The sequence below is a fragment of the Podarcis erhardii genome (assembly GCF_964252035.2).
Source record: "Podarcis erhardii genome assembly, chromosome: 1".
NCBI classification, from domain to species: Eukaryota; Metazoa; Chordata; class Lepidosauria; order Squamata; family Lacertidae; genus Podarcis; species Podarcis erhardii.
In genome coordinates this window covers 71,657,290-71,671,809 of record NC_138497.1, presented here as the reverse complement: position 1 = coordinate 71,671,809, position 14,520 = coordinate 71,657,290, and the positions used below count along the sequence as shown (strand labels likewise).

General features: G+C 44.9%; 2 protein-coding genes and 1 long non-coding RNA gene across 3 annotated transcripts in view; 2 read left to right on the top strand and 1 right to left on the bottom strand.

Annotated features, from left to right (window-relative positions):
- PDE3B (phosphodiesterase 3B) overlaps positions 1–5,257 on the bottom strand; it is a 66,193-nt gene extending 60,936 nt beyond the window's left edge. The window contains exon 1 of the mRNA XM_081840373.1: positions 3,669–5,257. Coding sequence (XP_081696499.1) covers positions 3,669–4,721 — 1,053 coding nt within the window. The 5' untranslated portion in view covers positions 4,722–5,257. The remainder of the gene's footprint in view (positions 1–3,668) is intronic.
- The window catches only part of PSMA1 (proteasome 20S subunit alpha 1), a 395,619-nt gene that overhangs the window by 364,002 nt on the left and 17,097 nt on the right, over positions 1–14,520 (top strand). The gene's annotated exons all lie outside the window — the stretch shown is intronic.
- Positions 5,931–13,301, top strand: LOC309330885. Its single transcript, XR_014151631.1, has 4 exons — positions 5,931–6,067; positions 6,317–7,214; positions 9,281–13,170; positions 13,245–13,301. It is a non-coding gene; the product is annotated as an uncharacterized lncRNA (long non-coding RNA).

The window sequence follows — 14,520 nt, the reverse complement described above, 5'->3', positions numbered from 1 at the left end:
CTAAAAAAAAAATAGACAAAAATTGGGTGTCATCTTATACATGGATAGTGAATGAAGAGGGAGGATGTGTGATTAATGGCAGCAGCAAGCAGGATATTGGCAGCAGCGATTGGGTCGGTGATTGGTGGCTGTGGCTGTGGTAACTGGGCAGGTGATTGGCAGCTGTGGCGAGGCGGGAAGGTGATTGGCGGCTGCAACAAGTGGGTGAGTGTGCTGTTGGTGGTGGCAAGCGGGCAGACAATTGGCGGCTGCGGACAGATGTGCAATTTGTAGTGGCTGTGGCAAGCGATCAGCAGTGCCAGGCAGGCGGGTGAGCGACTGACAGAAGTGACCTCCCCCACCCTCCCAAAAAGCTAAACAACCTAATTTCTTAATTTTGGGTTAAAAAAAATAAGGGTCGTCTTATACATGGAAAAGTACGGTAAGTGTTCCGGTTTGCAAACGTTTTTCAGAAGCCGAACGTGTGACATGGCTTCCGCTTGAGTGCAGGAAGCTCCTGCAGCCAATCGGAATCTGCGCCTTGGTTTTCAAACGGTTTTGGGAGTCGAATGAGAACCAAGGTTCCACTGTAGTCTAATACAGCAAACAAATACTTTTTAGTGCAAACTTCCAGTGTTCAAGAAACTTACAAATAATTTAATGGGCACATTCATGCCCAAATTCGTGTATATAATATGTATTTGTTTCCATCTTGTTTGATCTGTGCTTTGGAACTGGCACCACAGAATTACACCATAATAATGTATCAATTGTGCAATTTTAAAGTAAGTTTCTAGATCTAAAATTTTAAAGTAAGTTTCTAGATCTAAAATTCTAGATCTTGCATTTCCACCACACTCCCTCAATGAAAGAATTTGATTTGTTTTGTGTTTTCTGAAAGTGAAAATTCAAGTGCTATACGTATGAAACAAATTCTTTAAATGCTCAAATAAATTAACTCTTAGACAGCAGCTCCTTGCCCATTTATTTGACAGTAAGCCCCAATGAACTTAATGTGATTTATTCTGTGCAGATACGTACAGGATTAAGCACACAGTGAACTGCTTTAAAAAGTATAATAATAATAATTTATTATTTATACCCCGCCCATCTGGCTGGGTTTCCCCAGCTGCTCTAGGTGGCTTAAAACCAAATATTAAAAACACAATACAGCATTAAACATTAAAAACTTCCCTAAACAGGGCTGCCTTCAGATTTCTTTTAAAAGTAAGATAGTTGCTTATTTCCTTTGACATCTGATGAGAAGGCATTCCACAGGGCAGGCACCACTACTGAGAAGGCCCTATGCCTGATTCCCTGTAACCTCACTTCTTTCAGTGAGGGAACAAACAGAAGGCCCTCAGGGCTGGACCTCAGTGTCCGGGCTGAATGATGGGAGTGGTATACAGGACCGAGGCCATTTAGGGCTTTAAAGGTCAGCACCAACACTTTAAATTATGCTCAGAAACATACTCGGAGCCAATGCAGGTCTCTCAGGACCGGTGTTATATGGTCTCGGCTAGAAAGCTAGGAAGAGATATTTGCACCATTAAGATCGATCATATGTATATAATATAATATACTGTATTATTAAATGGATATTTTAAACTTGCTTGAATCTCCCTGCAGAAAGAAGGGAGTGTACTTTAAAAAACTACATAAAATTAGTTTAGTACAAACTTCTGGCATAATAAGGCCATGAGCTGAATACTAAGGTAATGGGCTACATTAAGAGTTACTAACTGATATACAACACCTATTAATTCCTTTTGAGCAATATGAATTGGCTTTTTAATGTTTAAAGAAAAAAGCTAAAGAAAAAGGTGTGGAAATTAAAATATTCATGTTCCTCTATTTGCAATGTTTTACGCTAAAAAGCCCTATATACAAAGGGCATTTACTGTTATTTATACTGTATACATTACATTATTTACTATATTTATTAGTAGGCTACTTCAAACATCTGACTACAAAACTATTTCTGAAGGCCTACTAATAATCCTATGCTCTATAACAAAGATGATACTTTCAGTTAATTTCTACTTTATTTAAAATAAAAATGCAATGTAAATTTCCTTTATCATAGTAAATATGAACAAAAAGTTTTAGAAAACTAAGCAGTAAATCTTAGACTGTGTTCAAGAACAGCTTGCTGGAGACACACAGAGCTTAAGATTTTAATCAAAAAATACAATCACATTACAATAAAACAAACTAAGCAGCCATACAGTACGTTTCTAAGTTCCAGCATATCCATATGCTTTTTCACTTCACACAAAACCTCAGTATAGAAAAGCTTGGTGTCTGAGAACTAGACAGCCCAACCATATATTGTATATGTTTGCTCAGAAACCAGTCCTACTGATTTCAATAGTGCTTACTCCCACTACTGTATTTGTGCATAGAATTGCAGCCTTAGGATACACATTGATAATAAGTTTCTTGATGCAACATAAGGTGGAGCCAGTTCAATAGAAACTCCTCAGATGCTTTCTTAATTTGTTACTGGCCAATTTTTGTGTGATAGTCAATTTTTCCAGTTAGGAGGAAATCCCATACTAGCTGTCAACTCTAAAGTTTTTCCAGCATCTGACTATTTCTATTTGGGGTATTCACTTTGCTGATGCAAGATAATGTATTATGCACAAGGTAAATTACAGAAGAATAGAAAAAAATGTGCCCACTAAAAATCCCTTCAAGCACAATTCCTGCTGACAAAGATGGCTTGATTCAATCACACATACACACTACATATGCCAGTTGTTTCCTATGACAGTACAGCCAGTAAATGCTTTGTCTCACTTATGAGCTGAATTTCAGCTTTTCATACAACAAATGCTACTAGCTTAACATATTGAAACCCTATTCTCTAATGTTGATACAGGATTCGCAGTATTCTTTCCTCAGCCTTGTTTCTTGGCACCATATGAAACCGTTATTAGTCCTCTATGTTATCAAAGCATAACAGGTTGCCTCTCAAATTCTGTTAAAATGCTCCTTTGTTTTTTTAGTAAGTGAAGCTTGCCCAGTTTGCTGGATTTCAATGGATCAAACGATAAGCAATGCTGCACGAAAAACTCTGAACAAACATCCTCTTCATTGGCAAAAGAATTCTGTTTGCATGTTCACACTTTCCCCCATCCTTCTCCATGGCACTACCTGGCTAATTCCAAAAGCTCCATGGTTGCGTGGAAATTCAGTCTGGAAATTCATACTAACTTTGCAACTGAAAAGTCTTTCTTGCTGTAGAAGTTACTGACCCAAAATACATCACTTCACAATTTTTGCTGTCCTGTTACAAAGTCCTAACAAGGTTTCATTTTTATGTTCCTATGTAACTGAGCATGGAGCATGCAAGTTTTCAAAAGGGGTAGAATATCAGGAAGCACAACAAATAGTCATGTAGCACCTCAAAAGTCAATTATATCAGGGCCTACAGGACTCTTGTTGTTTTTCCTTTAGCAGCTCCCTCTCTGAAAGTTTATACCAGGAGACTGGAGTTCTAAGTACAGACCAAATCGGAATGTTCAGTTTCACCCCGGATTTAAGATAAACCTAAAGCATCAAAATAGTGGCCTGAGCGCCTAGCAAGCAAACTGCGATCTTCTTTCTCCAGCGTCCCTGGCTGAGGCCAAAGTTTTCTGTTAGAGAAAAGTTACCCTTCACCTCCCTGTCGGAGGAAGGCTTACCTGCTCTCTGGAAATGCAAGGCAACGAGGGTCTCCTGAAGGTTTTGCAGCTCCCATAGTAACTGGTAGACGTCTCCCCCAAAGACACGCAGCTGGATCTCCTCCGGGGTCGGATCACGGGCACTTTCTCCTCTGCTGCGCCGCTCGGCGACTTGGGGTAAGGAGACTGGCGGTGGTCGTGCGGCGGCGGCGGCGGCTGGGGCTGGTGGTGCGGCTGGGGCTCCCGCCCGGGCGAGCAACAGCAGCAGCAGCAGCAGGAGGCGAAGGCGCAGCGCGGTCCGCCCAGCAGCGCCAGCAGGCACCCCGCCACTCCGACGGCGCCGGACAGCAGGGGCCTAAGGGCCGGGGCCAGAGAGCCCAGGCTGGAGAGCGACAGCAGCCACACGAGGGCAGAGAAGGCCAGCAGCAGGAGTCTCCTGCCGTGCCCGAGGCTGCGCTGCGCGAGGGTCAGCCCGGCCACGGTGCTCAGCGTGGCCAGCAGCCGGCCCGCCAGCACCTGCAGTTGGGCCGTCGGGGGGTCGGGGGCGCCCTGCTCAGCCGCCTCCTCTCGGCGGGGGAAGAGCAGCGCCGCCAAGTCCCCCGCCTGGCAGCACAGCGGCAGCGCCAGGAGCCACCGGGGGCCGCCGGGCTCGTCCCGGGCCAGGTAGCAGGTGAGGAAGAAGAAAGCGCAGGCGAGGGTGAAGAGCGGGCTCAGGCACTGGCCCAGTCCCGCCAGCGGCAACAGCAGCGCCCCCGGAGCCGCCGCCGCCGCCGCCGCCCTCCTCTCGCCCTCGCTCCAGGCGAGCCAGAACGAGAGCAGCAGCGCCGCCGAAGCGGCAGCCAGGGCGCCCAGCCCCACGGAGAGGGAGCCCCGCGGGCAAGCGGCCCGGAGCAGCGAGACAGAGCCGAGCGGCGGGCTCTGCGGCAGCGGGGTGGCGTGGCCCTTCACGTAGCCGTTCCTCAGGCTGGGCTCCGCGCCGGCCGGGGCAGGAGGCGGCGGGCTGGCAAGTTTGTTGTTATGCCTGTGAGGAGCGAGGGGGGAGCAGGAGGGAGAGGCTTCTTTCTCTTCCCTCATGGTGGTCGCGCGGGAAAAGCGGGGAGGAGGCCGTCAGCTTCTCTTCCCTCCGGGCTTTGCCTCGCTCATCTTCGTCGAAAGAAAGGCACGCGGAGCGAGGCGGCGGCGGCCCGCGGAGCCCAAACGGCGGCGACGGCAGAGGCTGAGAGTCCGGACTCGGAGCATGGTGGGTAAAAGGGGGGAGGAGGGAGAGAGAGAGGGAAAGGTAAAAGTATCTCTTTCTCCCTCGCTCGCTGCGCTCCCTCGGAGGGAACTCGCGGTCGCCTCCCAGAGCTCAACGGCTGCAACGGTCCGTTCGCGCGCGCTTCCACGCTCTGAGAAATAACGACTTTCAGGAGGGTCCGGTGTGGCGAACGAAGTTTTGCCCCGCCGCCGCATGAAGTCACGTGGCAGTAGGCGCCGAAAGCACCGACGAATTAGAAAATCCGCCCCCGCCCCCCCCCCGCACAATTGGATCCTAACGGTCGGAGGTGGAGGGCGGCGGGAGGCCGAGCAGCGCACGAACTCGGACCATCTCGGCAGTAAAGCTGCAGTTCTCGCCCTGCTTACTGGGGAGTAAGCCCCGCTGATTTCCGTAGGACTTGCTTCTGGGGGCCAGCAGGAGGCAAAGTGAGGCGACCGCAGGTTCCACGGGAACAGCAGACCCGGGAGGGAATGGCAGGGGCTGCCCTCTGGGGTCTCCTGGTCTATCTGCACCCACCTGGCAAGGTTCAGAGTGGGACCCTTCTCCCTCCCTGCCCCATGACAGCCTTTGATTCCCCTTTCAACTGACTGGTGGGGTTGATAAGATTTTCCACCTTGGTTCCTGATGTAGATCTTCACTCGAACCCCTTTGTTATGTACTGAGTTGAATAGGATCCAAACTGCAGCAGTCTGATTGGTCCTAGAACAATAGGCTCCAAAAGGCAGCAGTCTGATTGGTCCTAGAACAATAGGATTCAGAATGCAGCAGTCTGATTGGTCCTAGAACAATGCAGCAGTATGATTGGTTAGCAGGAACCACCCAATCATGCTCCAGATAGAAGTGAATCCACAACCTGATTGGCCTACAGTAGAATCCTGGAATTAGCCAATCATGTGCAGCCCATTGTGTAAATAATGTATATAAAGCAGATACTTTGAGGGGACATTCATTCATTCCTCCTCACCACTATGAGCTGAATAAAGAGCATGAAATCACTTTGCGACTCTGAGTATATTTCACCCTTCTTTCCTGGTCTGGTGGGTGGTGGGCACCATTCTGTGGTTCATCTCAGATGCCAAAAAGATTTGGGCTGGCCGTGCTGAGTAGAAATGGATAGGCATGTGCAGTTCATCCCACTGAGTTCAGTGGGGCATAGATCCAGGCAGTGGTGTAGCGTGGGTTGTCAGCACCCGGGGCAAGGCAAGTAATTTGCGCCCCCTAAGCCGCACGCCTGGCACCCCCCCTCCACAGTGGGCGGCGACCCGCCGGCTCGGATCGGATTCGCACAGCAGTGAGAGTGAGTGAGCCAGGTAGGGGCAGAGAGCTGCGAGTGCGAGCGCGCCCCCCCCAGATGTTGCGCCCGGTGCAGCCGGGCCCCCCTGCACCCCCCACGCTACGCCACTGGATCCAGGGTAAATGAGTACAGAATTGCAGTTCAAATGTCAGGGATGTAACACTTTTCGTCTCAAACCTTCACATTGGATGCTTCTCTGTTTCACCTTTCTTTTTTAACATGCAACTTTTATTAGCTTAATATTTTTGTCTCTTAAAGTGTTGGCAGTGGAACAAATAGAAGTTCTTACTATGAAAAACAATTGATTAAAATGGATTTTAGATTAGGCCCCCATTAAAACAGCATTTTAGACACAGCCGGTAAAAGGTCATTTTCACCATTTCATTCCATCTTCAGGTCTAATCTAAAGCCCAATAAATTATCAGGATTCAAGAATGGGTAGGGCTATGCAACAAGTCTAGGGGTCATTCGCCATAAAAATAATTTCCATCTAATTGTAATGATACATGCACCTTACACGTTCCATATGTTATCCTCCCATTTTATGGATTCTGCGCTTTCCCTTGTAGGAAATTAGTGCTATGCATTTCACAGCGCTGTGCAATCCCCCTGCACAAGAACCACCAGGTGGGCCTTATCCATTCAGGTTGAGACTTAGACAAGTTGGTATGTGAGGAGGGTTTTTTTTTTAAGGTTTGGGGGTCCCTGGCCATTCATGACTTTAAGCAGAAATGTAAGCTCCTTGAATTGGGCCTAGAAAAATAATTGTTAACCAGTGTAATCATTTTGGAATGGGAATTGTGTGTTCAGACTGCTCCTCAATAGCACTGTGGCTGCCATCTTTTGCATTAGTCTGTTTTTCAGGATCGGCACCAAGAACAAGCCCTCAAATGCTGTTACAAAGGGTAACCTGATGAGGACAGTGAAAGATATATGAATGATGGTGACACTCACCCTCTCTCCAATCTGTGCTGATGCTGGATTGAGTACCCTTGGGTGCAAAGCTGGGTCAAAGGTAAATCACCCAGGTCTCTGCAAGTCATACCAGGCTGGTCCTTTATTGATGTTTTCTTCAGGACTAACCCGGTATTTATCAATAACACTGTCAGAGAACGAGTAACTAACATGGCTACTCCATATCTGTGAGCTGGGGATCAGCTGACACTAGATAATGGCTTTATAATAGCTAGCAGAGGCAGATTTAGGGCAGCGTGACTGGTTACTCCACAAAGGGGCGCCTTCCCTTCTTCCCAAAGCCTTGTTAGCACTTGACCAACTTTGGGAAGGAGGTGTCAGGGCTCTATGACCTGCCAGAGCCTCACGACTCCTTCCCAAAGACCTGCAGGTCCCTTATATGCATTGGCAGGGGGCAGGTGTTACATTTTGGCCTTGCACAGGGCGCCATATTACTAAGGTAAACTCCAGTAGCTAGAAGATTACTAAGGTCAACCCCTTTTTACAAGATCTGAATAGTTTCTCCCCAGACCATATCTGCCCATACTCACAGAGATTATAGCTCCTTGTTCCACCCAGCTACTTCCCTTCCCTAGGCACATAAACCAACATGTTCTAAAGATGGGGACTCAAAAGACCATTATCTTAATGCTCTTAATGATATTCCCAATTTGAACAAGATGTTATTTTCACTTCTGCAGGTAAATTGACCCTACCAGGGAGCTCAGCTACACTACCGTCTCACAAAGACAAAAATGAGACAATGTTAAAAACGAAAACACCCTCAATATCTACCTAGCAACAAATTTTGCAGTTCCACCCCTATGGGTATAAAATACAAATTACAAACATTTTAGTAGCACAACTCATCTTCTCTCATGCTGTAGCTGTAAAATACAGCCTATGTACTATTTAACAGCAGTGTTAAAAGTTGAAATACATAGATTTTTTAGGTTTTTATGAAGTTCAACGACAGTATTCCTAAAGAACATAAACAGTGCATAAAAAGTGCCTATATTTCTCTGTCTGCAAAATAATTCTTCCCCCAAACTGCCCATGCTTAAAACTTGATTCTGTTGATACACACCCCATTTGTAAAGCAACCCAGATTTCCTGCAATTTTAGCATCCAAGGTCTGCCAAAGCATAGACATAACTCTTCTATTTGGTGTCCATAGTATACTGCAAGAAATCCTCTCCTAAACTCAACTCTGTGTGTCAGTTTGAGACTGGACACAGTGCCATTATCCCACTTACGCAAACAATCCTGATCATTTGGTGTCAGTCACCCAAGTTACACATCTAGCTGGCACTCATGATATTCAGCTGAAAATGTCTCCAGAATCAACAGCCATACAAGGTTTCAGGAAGGGCACTGTGCCAATCTCTTTATGTAAACTGCCTGGTACACCTAGTACCTAGGCAGCCATGGTGAAACACATAGAATATAACTGTTTGAAGGCACAAAATCTTTTTGAACCCCTCCTACAAATGCCCATTCCAGAGAGGACACTCTGGCCCCCTTTCCGTTTGTAAAGGCAGCTCAGAATATCTTGCTCCTGGGCTATCTTTGAGTGGCCACTATTGGGAAATGTTAGTTTTGATTTATATAACCATTCAATGCTTAATCTCAGCCGGGGGGGGGGGGGGGGGCTCGAGCAGCATTCAGACAGTCCTGGGAAATAGCTGACACGGTGTGGGGGGTTATTTCATACTTATCTGCTTTCCATTTTATAACCCCACTTCTTCCACCAGCTCTATATTCACTTTGGCTGAGAATGATAATCCAAGGCTGCAAATTTAGATGGTGGTCCCTTCAGGCCATTAGCTTTTATGTATATACAGAAGCCAGCAGACAAGTGGTTCTCACCTTACTCTGAATTCTCTGCAACCTCCCCCCCCCCCTTATCTCTAGCCCTTGCCTGAAGATAGCATGAATCCCAAGGGGATTACTCTTACAAGGTGACCTTTTATTTACACACACACACACACACACACAAAACTACCTTTTAAAAGGAACTCTCTCAAAACTTTAATCTAGTCAAAACTGTTAAAAACAAGTCAACAGTTACAAACAGTAGGAACGAATATATTGAACCAGTACAATCTTAATTACAATACATGGCAGGAAAATAATGTTCTTAAGGTTGAAGAAAGAACAATGAGAAGACTATGAACACCTCCCAAGTAACAGGATTCCACGACTGATGGACCACTGCTAAAAAGATTGTGGATATATTGTATTGCCTATTTTTTCATCTTTTTAATAGCTTAATGTATATATTTCTATATGTTTTAGCCCATCCTGAAGATTTGGGGTGGAATAGGCTTGAAATGTAAGTAAAAATTGAATAATGTTTGCATTATATATATTATTATTTCACCACTTTTATATACTGCTTGATTGTAAAGTGTTTCACAAAAAGAGTAAGACAATAAAACTGACAGAATATGCATGTGCATTCAACTGTCTAATGGTATTTGATCACCCAGGAGATTGCAGCTGCAGAGATGAAAAGAAGAGTCATTCCGTTGTCAGGAGAGGTCACTTCCTGGTTCTCATGGAGAAGCCGTTTTCAACAGAGCCCATCAATGGAAGCGCACAGTTGTATTGAAGCATCAGGTGTTAAAATTTTGTATCCCTAACAATTTTGAGCCCAGGGCAACTGCCCCTGTGAGCCCACCCTGCCATGCTACACCACTGCTTCCAACTCTACAATTATTTGACTCTATGAAATCGTATATCATCTATGAGCTATGAATGGTGACTTACCGAAGGCTCAGTACTGTAACACTATTTCTGTTGCAGGTCTGGGACTACAAATGCAGAGGAATTGTCAATCACTAGTATTCCCCACTAGTGGGGTCTGGTTGCCTTGAGGGGTCTCAAGTTCTACAGGACTGTTGTAGACATTTTACCATTGCCTACATGGAACCAATGTTCCATGGACATAGACAAAAATCAAATACACTGTTTTCAGAAATGTCTTTACACCAGTGAAATCTCTAATAATGTAGGCATCATGCATTATGTACTGTCTGAAGTCAGGAATCTGTCAAAACAATTGCAGAGGAAGGATGTTTCATTGCCAGAAGCTGTCTCGCTGTTGTCAAGGCAGGATCATATTTCTGCTTCCAAAGCAGATGGTCTTGGAGCAGAGGTGACTAAGATGGCGCTGCCAAAGAAAATGTTTGCTGTACATAATGTTGAATTGAATTAACACAAAGCGGTTGCAGCCAATGCATTATTCGGCAGGTTGGCAAACTGTAAATAAATGTGAACGATGTCAACAGGACTCCCAAAACTAACATTCACTCTGAAAAATATTATGAAATACAATAACTTGGCTGGGTATATTGTACCAAAGTCATTTCCTGTATTGTAAAGCAGAAGTTAAGTAGTACCACAGACTTCATACATCTACAGCTATCATCTTATGCACATAGCTGTTTCTTATCCATGGCAGATACATTTTAATCATCATCCAAACAGTCTCCCAGGTGCCTTCTCCAGTGTTTTAAAATGTCATTCTTTAGTGGATGATGGTATACAAAAATTCAGAACTGTAGCCAGATAAGCTAGGATGATTAAATTTTCTATACTTAACATTTTATCTACAATTATATTTGCTGGGCAACATGAGAGTGGGGAGAGGGCTGTTGCACTCATGCCATGCTTGTGTGCATCCCATAGGCATCTGAGAACAGGATGCTGAACTAGATAGCCCTTTAATCTGATCCAATGCAGCTTGTTTTAAATTCCCAAGGCAGATAAGAAAAACACTGACTTTACTGCAGTCTTTGTAAAAATGTTTTTTTTCATGGCTCATGCTCTTCTGCTATTTGCACTACACCTTGGCTTGGATCCTACAAACATTTCTGCTTACCATTTTCATTTATTTGAAGTGCATTGATGTGTTTCAGAGAACTGCTACAAGGAACTGAGCTATGCATACTCCACTGTAGAAGCATAACTGAAATATTGATGGGCCTCATAATTCTATATCTTGGGAAGAAAAATAGAATTATTGATCATGATCCAGGCATGCTTCCATGCTAAAAACGTATTTTGTGCATGTAGTTCCATAAGAGCCTGCTGAATGAGGCCAATGGCCCATCTAGTCCAGCATCCTGTTCTCACAGTGGCCAACCAGAAGCTGCTGGGAAACCACAAGCAGAATTTAAGCACAAGACCTTTATCTAGCTATCTGAGCTAGATTTGCAAAATGAGCTCCAAAAAGCTGCTCTGCTCCCATTCCTTTCACAGCAACATGATCTGAAGAAATCAGGTGAGGTTTTTCACAGCAGGGTGGTTGCTCAATTAAAATCGGCAACACTTTTTCTGAGCATTAGTTCAATTTTCATAATAGGCAGATGTTTCAAAGTGAAAACCAATACCATAATTATACAAAAAACACAAAAATGAAGCCATAAGATAGTTTGAGAAATGCTTATTGGTATTTCAGTAATAAGTATATTCTTGGAAACAATATAAAGTTCTAAGAAATGGCTTTTCACATTTCATGCAATGGCAAGTTTTCAACTTACTGTAGAGTAAAATCTAGATGTATTAAATCATTTGGGGTTTTTGAATGTGGCATACTGTGCATACTTTATCATTATGTAAGTTTAACCACAACCTTTTCAAAGTTTGTTTTTGTAAATTAGTCCAATCCTATGCATGTTTTTACTGATGGGTCTTGAATCTGAACCTGTTTTCTTCTGAGTTTAAGACAAAGTAAAAGCATATTATTGCTTCCATCAGTGCAGTCCTATTCCTGTTTACCTAGCAGAAAGACCCATTGAGTTCAAGAAGGCTTAAGGTAAGAATGTATAGGATTGCCCCCTTTTCCCTTGAAAAAGGTTGCAATCCTATACATATCTAGATATAAGCATCACTGAACCCAGTGGGCCTTCTGCTGCAAGGCTACAGCCTAAATTAATTGATTTCACTGGGACTTATTTCCAAGTTAAACCACAGAGGGTTGGGCTTTATAGTTCTGATCACCTGATGCTGACAAGCCTGTTCAGGTCTAATGCATATTGTGATAAATCACAGAAGGACTCCAAGGCAGAGGGGGAGAGAGATCTTGGCAGCAATAACGTTTTAAAAGTAAAAAAGGACTTTAATGTTATTTGACTTTTAAAATGGTTGCTAAAGAACAACATGAAAAGAACATTATTTACATTTTGATCTTTGCAAAGGTCAAATGTTCTATTACAGAGTTACCAAATGAAAAGAGCTGAGGAAACAAATTTAAGAATGAAAGCAACTCTTTGTTTCACAGCAGCTAGACCATCTGCTGGGCTTCCTTAGATGGCTTTTGGTACAGAGGATGCAGTTTGGGTGGTTGCTGCTTGACAACTAAAGAGAAAAATGGATGAGTAAACACAACTGGCAAACAAGATATGAAAGACAGAAAAGATTATTTGCTGAACAAGGCTGCCAACTCTGAGAGTGAATATACAAAGGCATAATGAAAATAATAGATTAAATAAATAGCAATTGAAGCAGTAGTTCCCATCTAGTCGTATAGTAGGGAATTACAAGGGTAAAAAGACACAAGCCTCACATATAGCAAAAGGGACTCCAGACAAATTTGTATTAATGATAAGTTTCCATATCAGAACTTTTCTTTTGCGTTGGCAGTCAAAATATATTGTAAACCGCCTTATGATCCTCGGCTGAAGGGAAGTATGGGAATTTAATAAATAAACAAAACAAATAAATAATTTAATAAATAAACAAAACAAATATAGCAATGAGCTAATAATATCCTTGATCACAACAGCCAAAAATGTAGCAAAACCTCTTTATACATAAGGCAAAAATGTAACAAAAATGCTTATACTTAGGGACATAGCTTGTGACAACTAGGATCTGTTACTATTCTGTGAAGATGAGCAAGAATAATACTTGTGCAGAAGAGAGGATTTCAGCAAGTGTAACTTGCATAACAAGGTACCTTTTCTACTCAGACTATTTAAAAGGGCAGGAATCCTGTCCTCTTTCAACAGGTTTCCTGCTTGGCAGGGGGTTGGACTCGATGGCCCTTGTGGTCTCTTCCAACTCTATGATTCTATGATTCTAGGTCTCCTACCCTGAAGTGATGAGATAGTACCTTTCAAACGTGAGAGCACAGATGAAATATACTCGGAGTCGCAAAGTGATTTCATGCTCTTTATTCAGCTCATAGTGGTGAGGAGGAATGAATGAAAGTCCCCTCAAAGTATCTGCCTTATATACATTATTTACACAATGGGCTGCACATGATTGGCTAATTCCGGAATTGTACTGTAAACCAATCAGGTTGTGGATTCACTTCAATCTGGAGCATGATTGGGTGGTTCCTGCCAACCAATCATACTGCTGCATTGTTCTAGGACCAATCAGACTGCTGCATTCTGAATCCTATTGTTCTAGGACCAATCAGACTGCTGCCTTTTGGATCCTATTGTTCTAGGACCAATCAGACTGCTGCAGTTTGGATCCTATTCGACTCAGTACATAACACCCCTCCCCTCTAAGTTCCAGTCCTGCCCGGGAGGTCGCATTCATAGTCCTCAAGGTACGCTGGCGGCCTACGTGTGCGTTGCGGCCTGGGGTGTTCCCTGGTCCGGGGTTCTGGTTCTGGCTCGTGTTCCAAGGATGCTGGCTGTGATGGGGCTGTTTGGTCTGGCGCAACCGGCTCGCTCAGTCGTGGTTCTGGTTCCGGTGTCCTTTCGGCCTCCCGGGACCTCTCTGTATTTACTGGTTCTGCCTCTCCTGCTGGCCCCTGCTGCTCTATGGGCCTCACTGCCCCACTGTTCCCCTGGGACTCCTCTGACCTGTCCTCCTCCTCCTGGTTTTCTCCCGGGAATCGTCGCCGTATCTGGTCACAGTGGCGGCGCCAGCATTGCCCCCCATCCGTTAGCACCTCGTACGACACGGGGCCAGTGACCCTGGTGACTGTGGCGGGTACCCATGCAGGGCCTGCCCCAAAATTCTTTGCGTACACTGGGTCCTGGGCCTCGAAGGTCCGGGGGTTCCTGCCTTCCCCCACCCCTACCTCATCCTGAGCTCTATCGGGGTGAAGGCGGTCCAATCTGATTGCAAGGCGCCGACCCATTAGTAGTTCAGCGGGGCTCCGGCCAGTCGTTGAGCTGGGGGTGCTGTGCTGTGCTAGAAGGAATGTGGCAAGGCGGTACTCCCAATCCCCTTGCGTCATGCGGCGAAGGGTGTCCTTGGTGGTCCGCACCATGCGTTCTGCTTGGCCATTGGTGGCAGGGTGGAATGGCGCCGAACGGATGTGGCGGATGGCGTTCTGCGCTGTGAAGGTTTGGAATTCTCCTGACGTAAATGCAGTCCCGTTGTCTGAGACGAGAGTG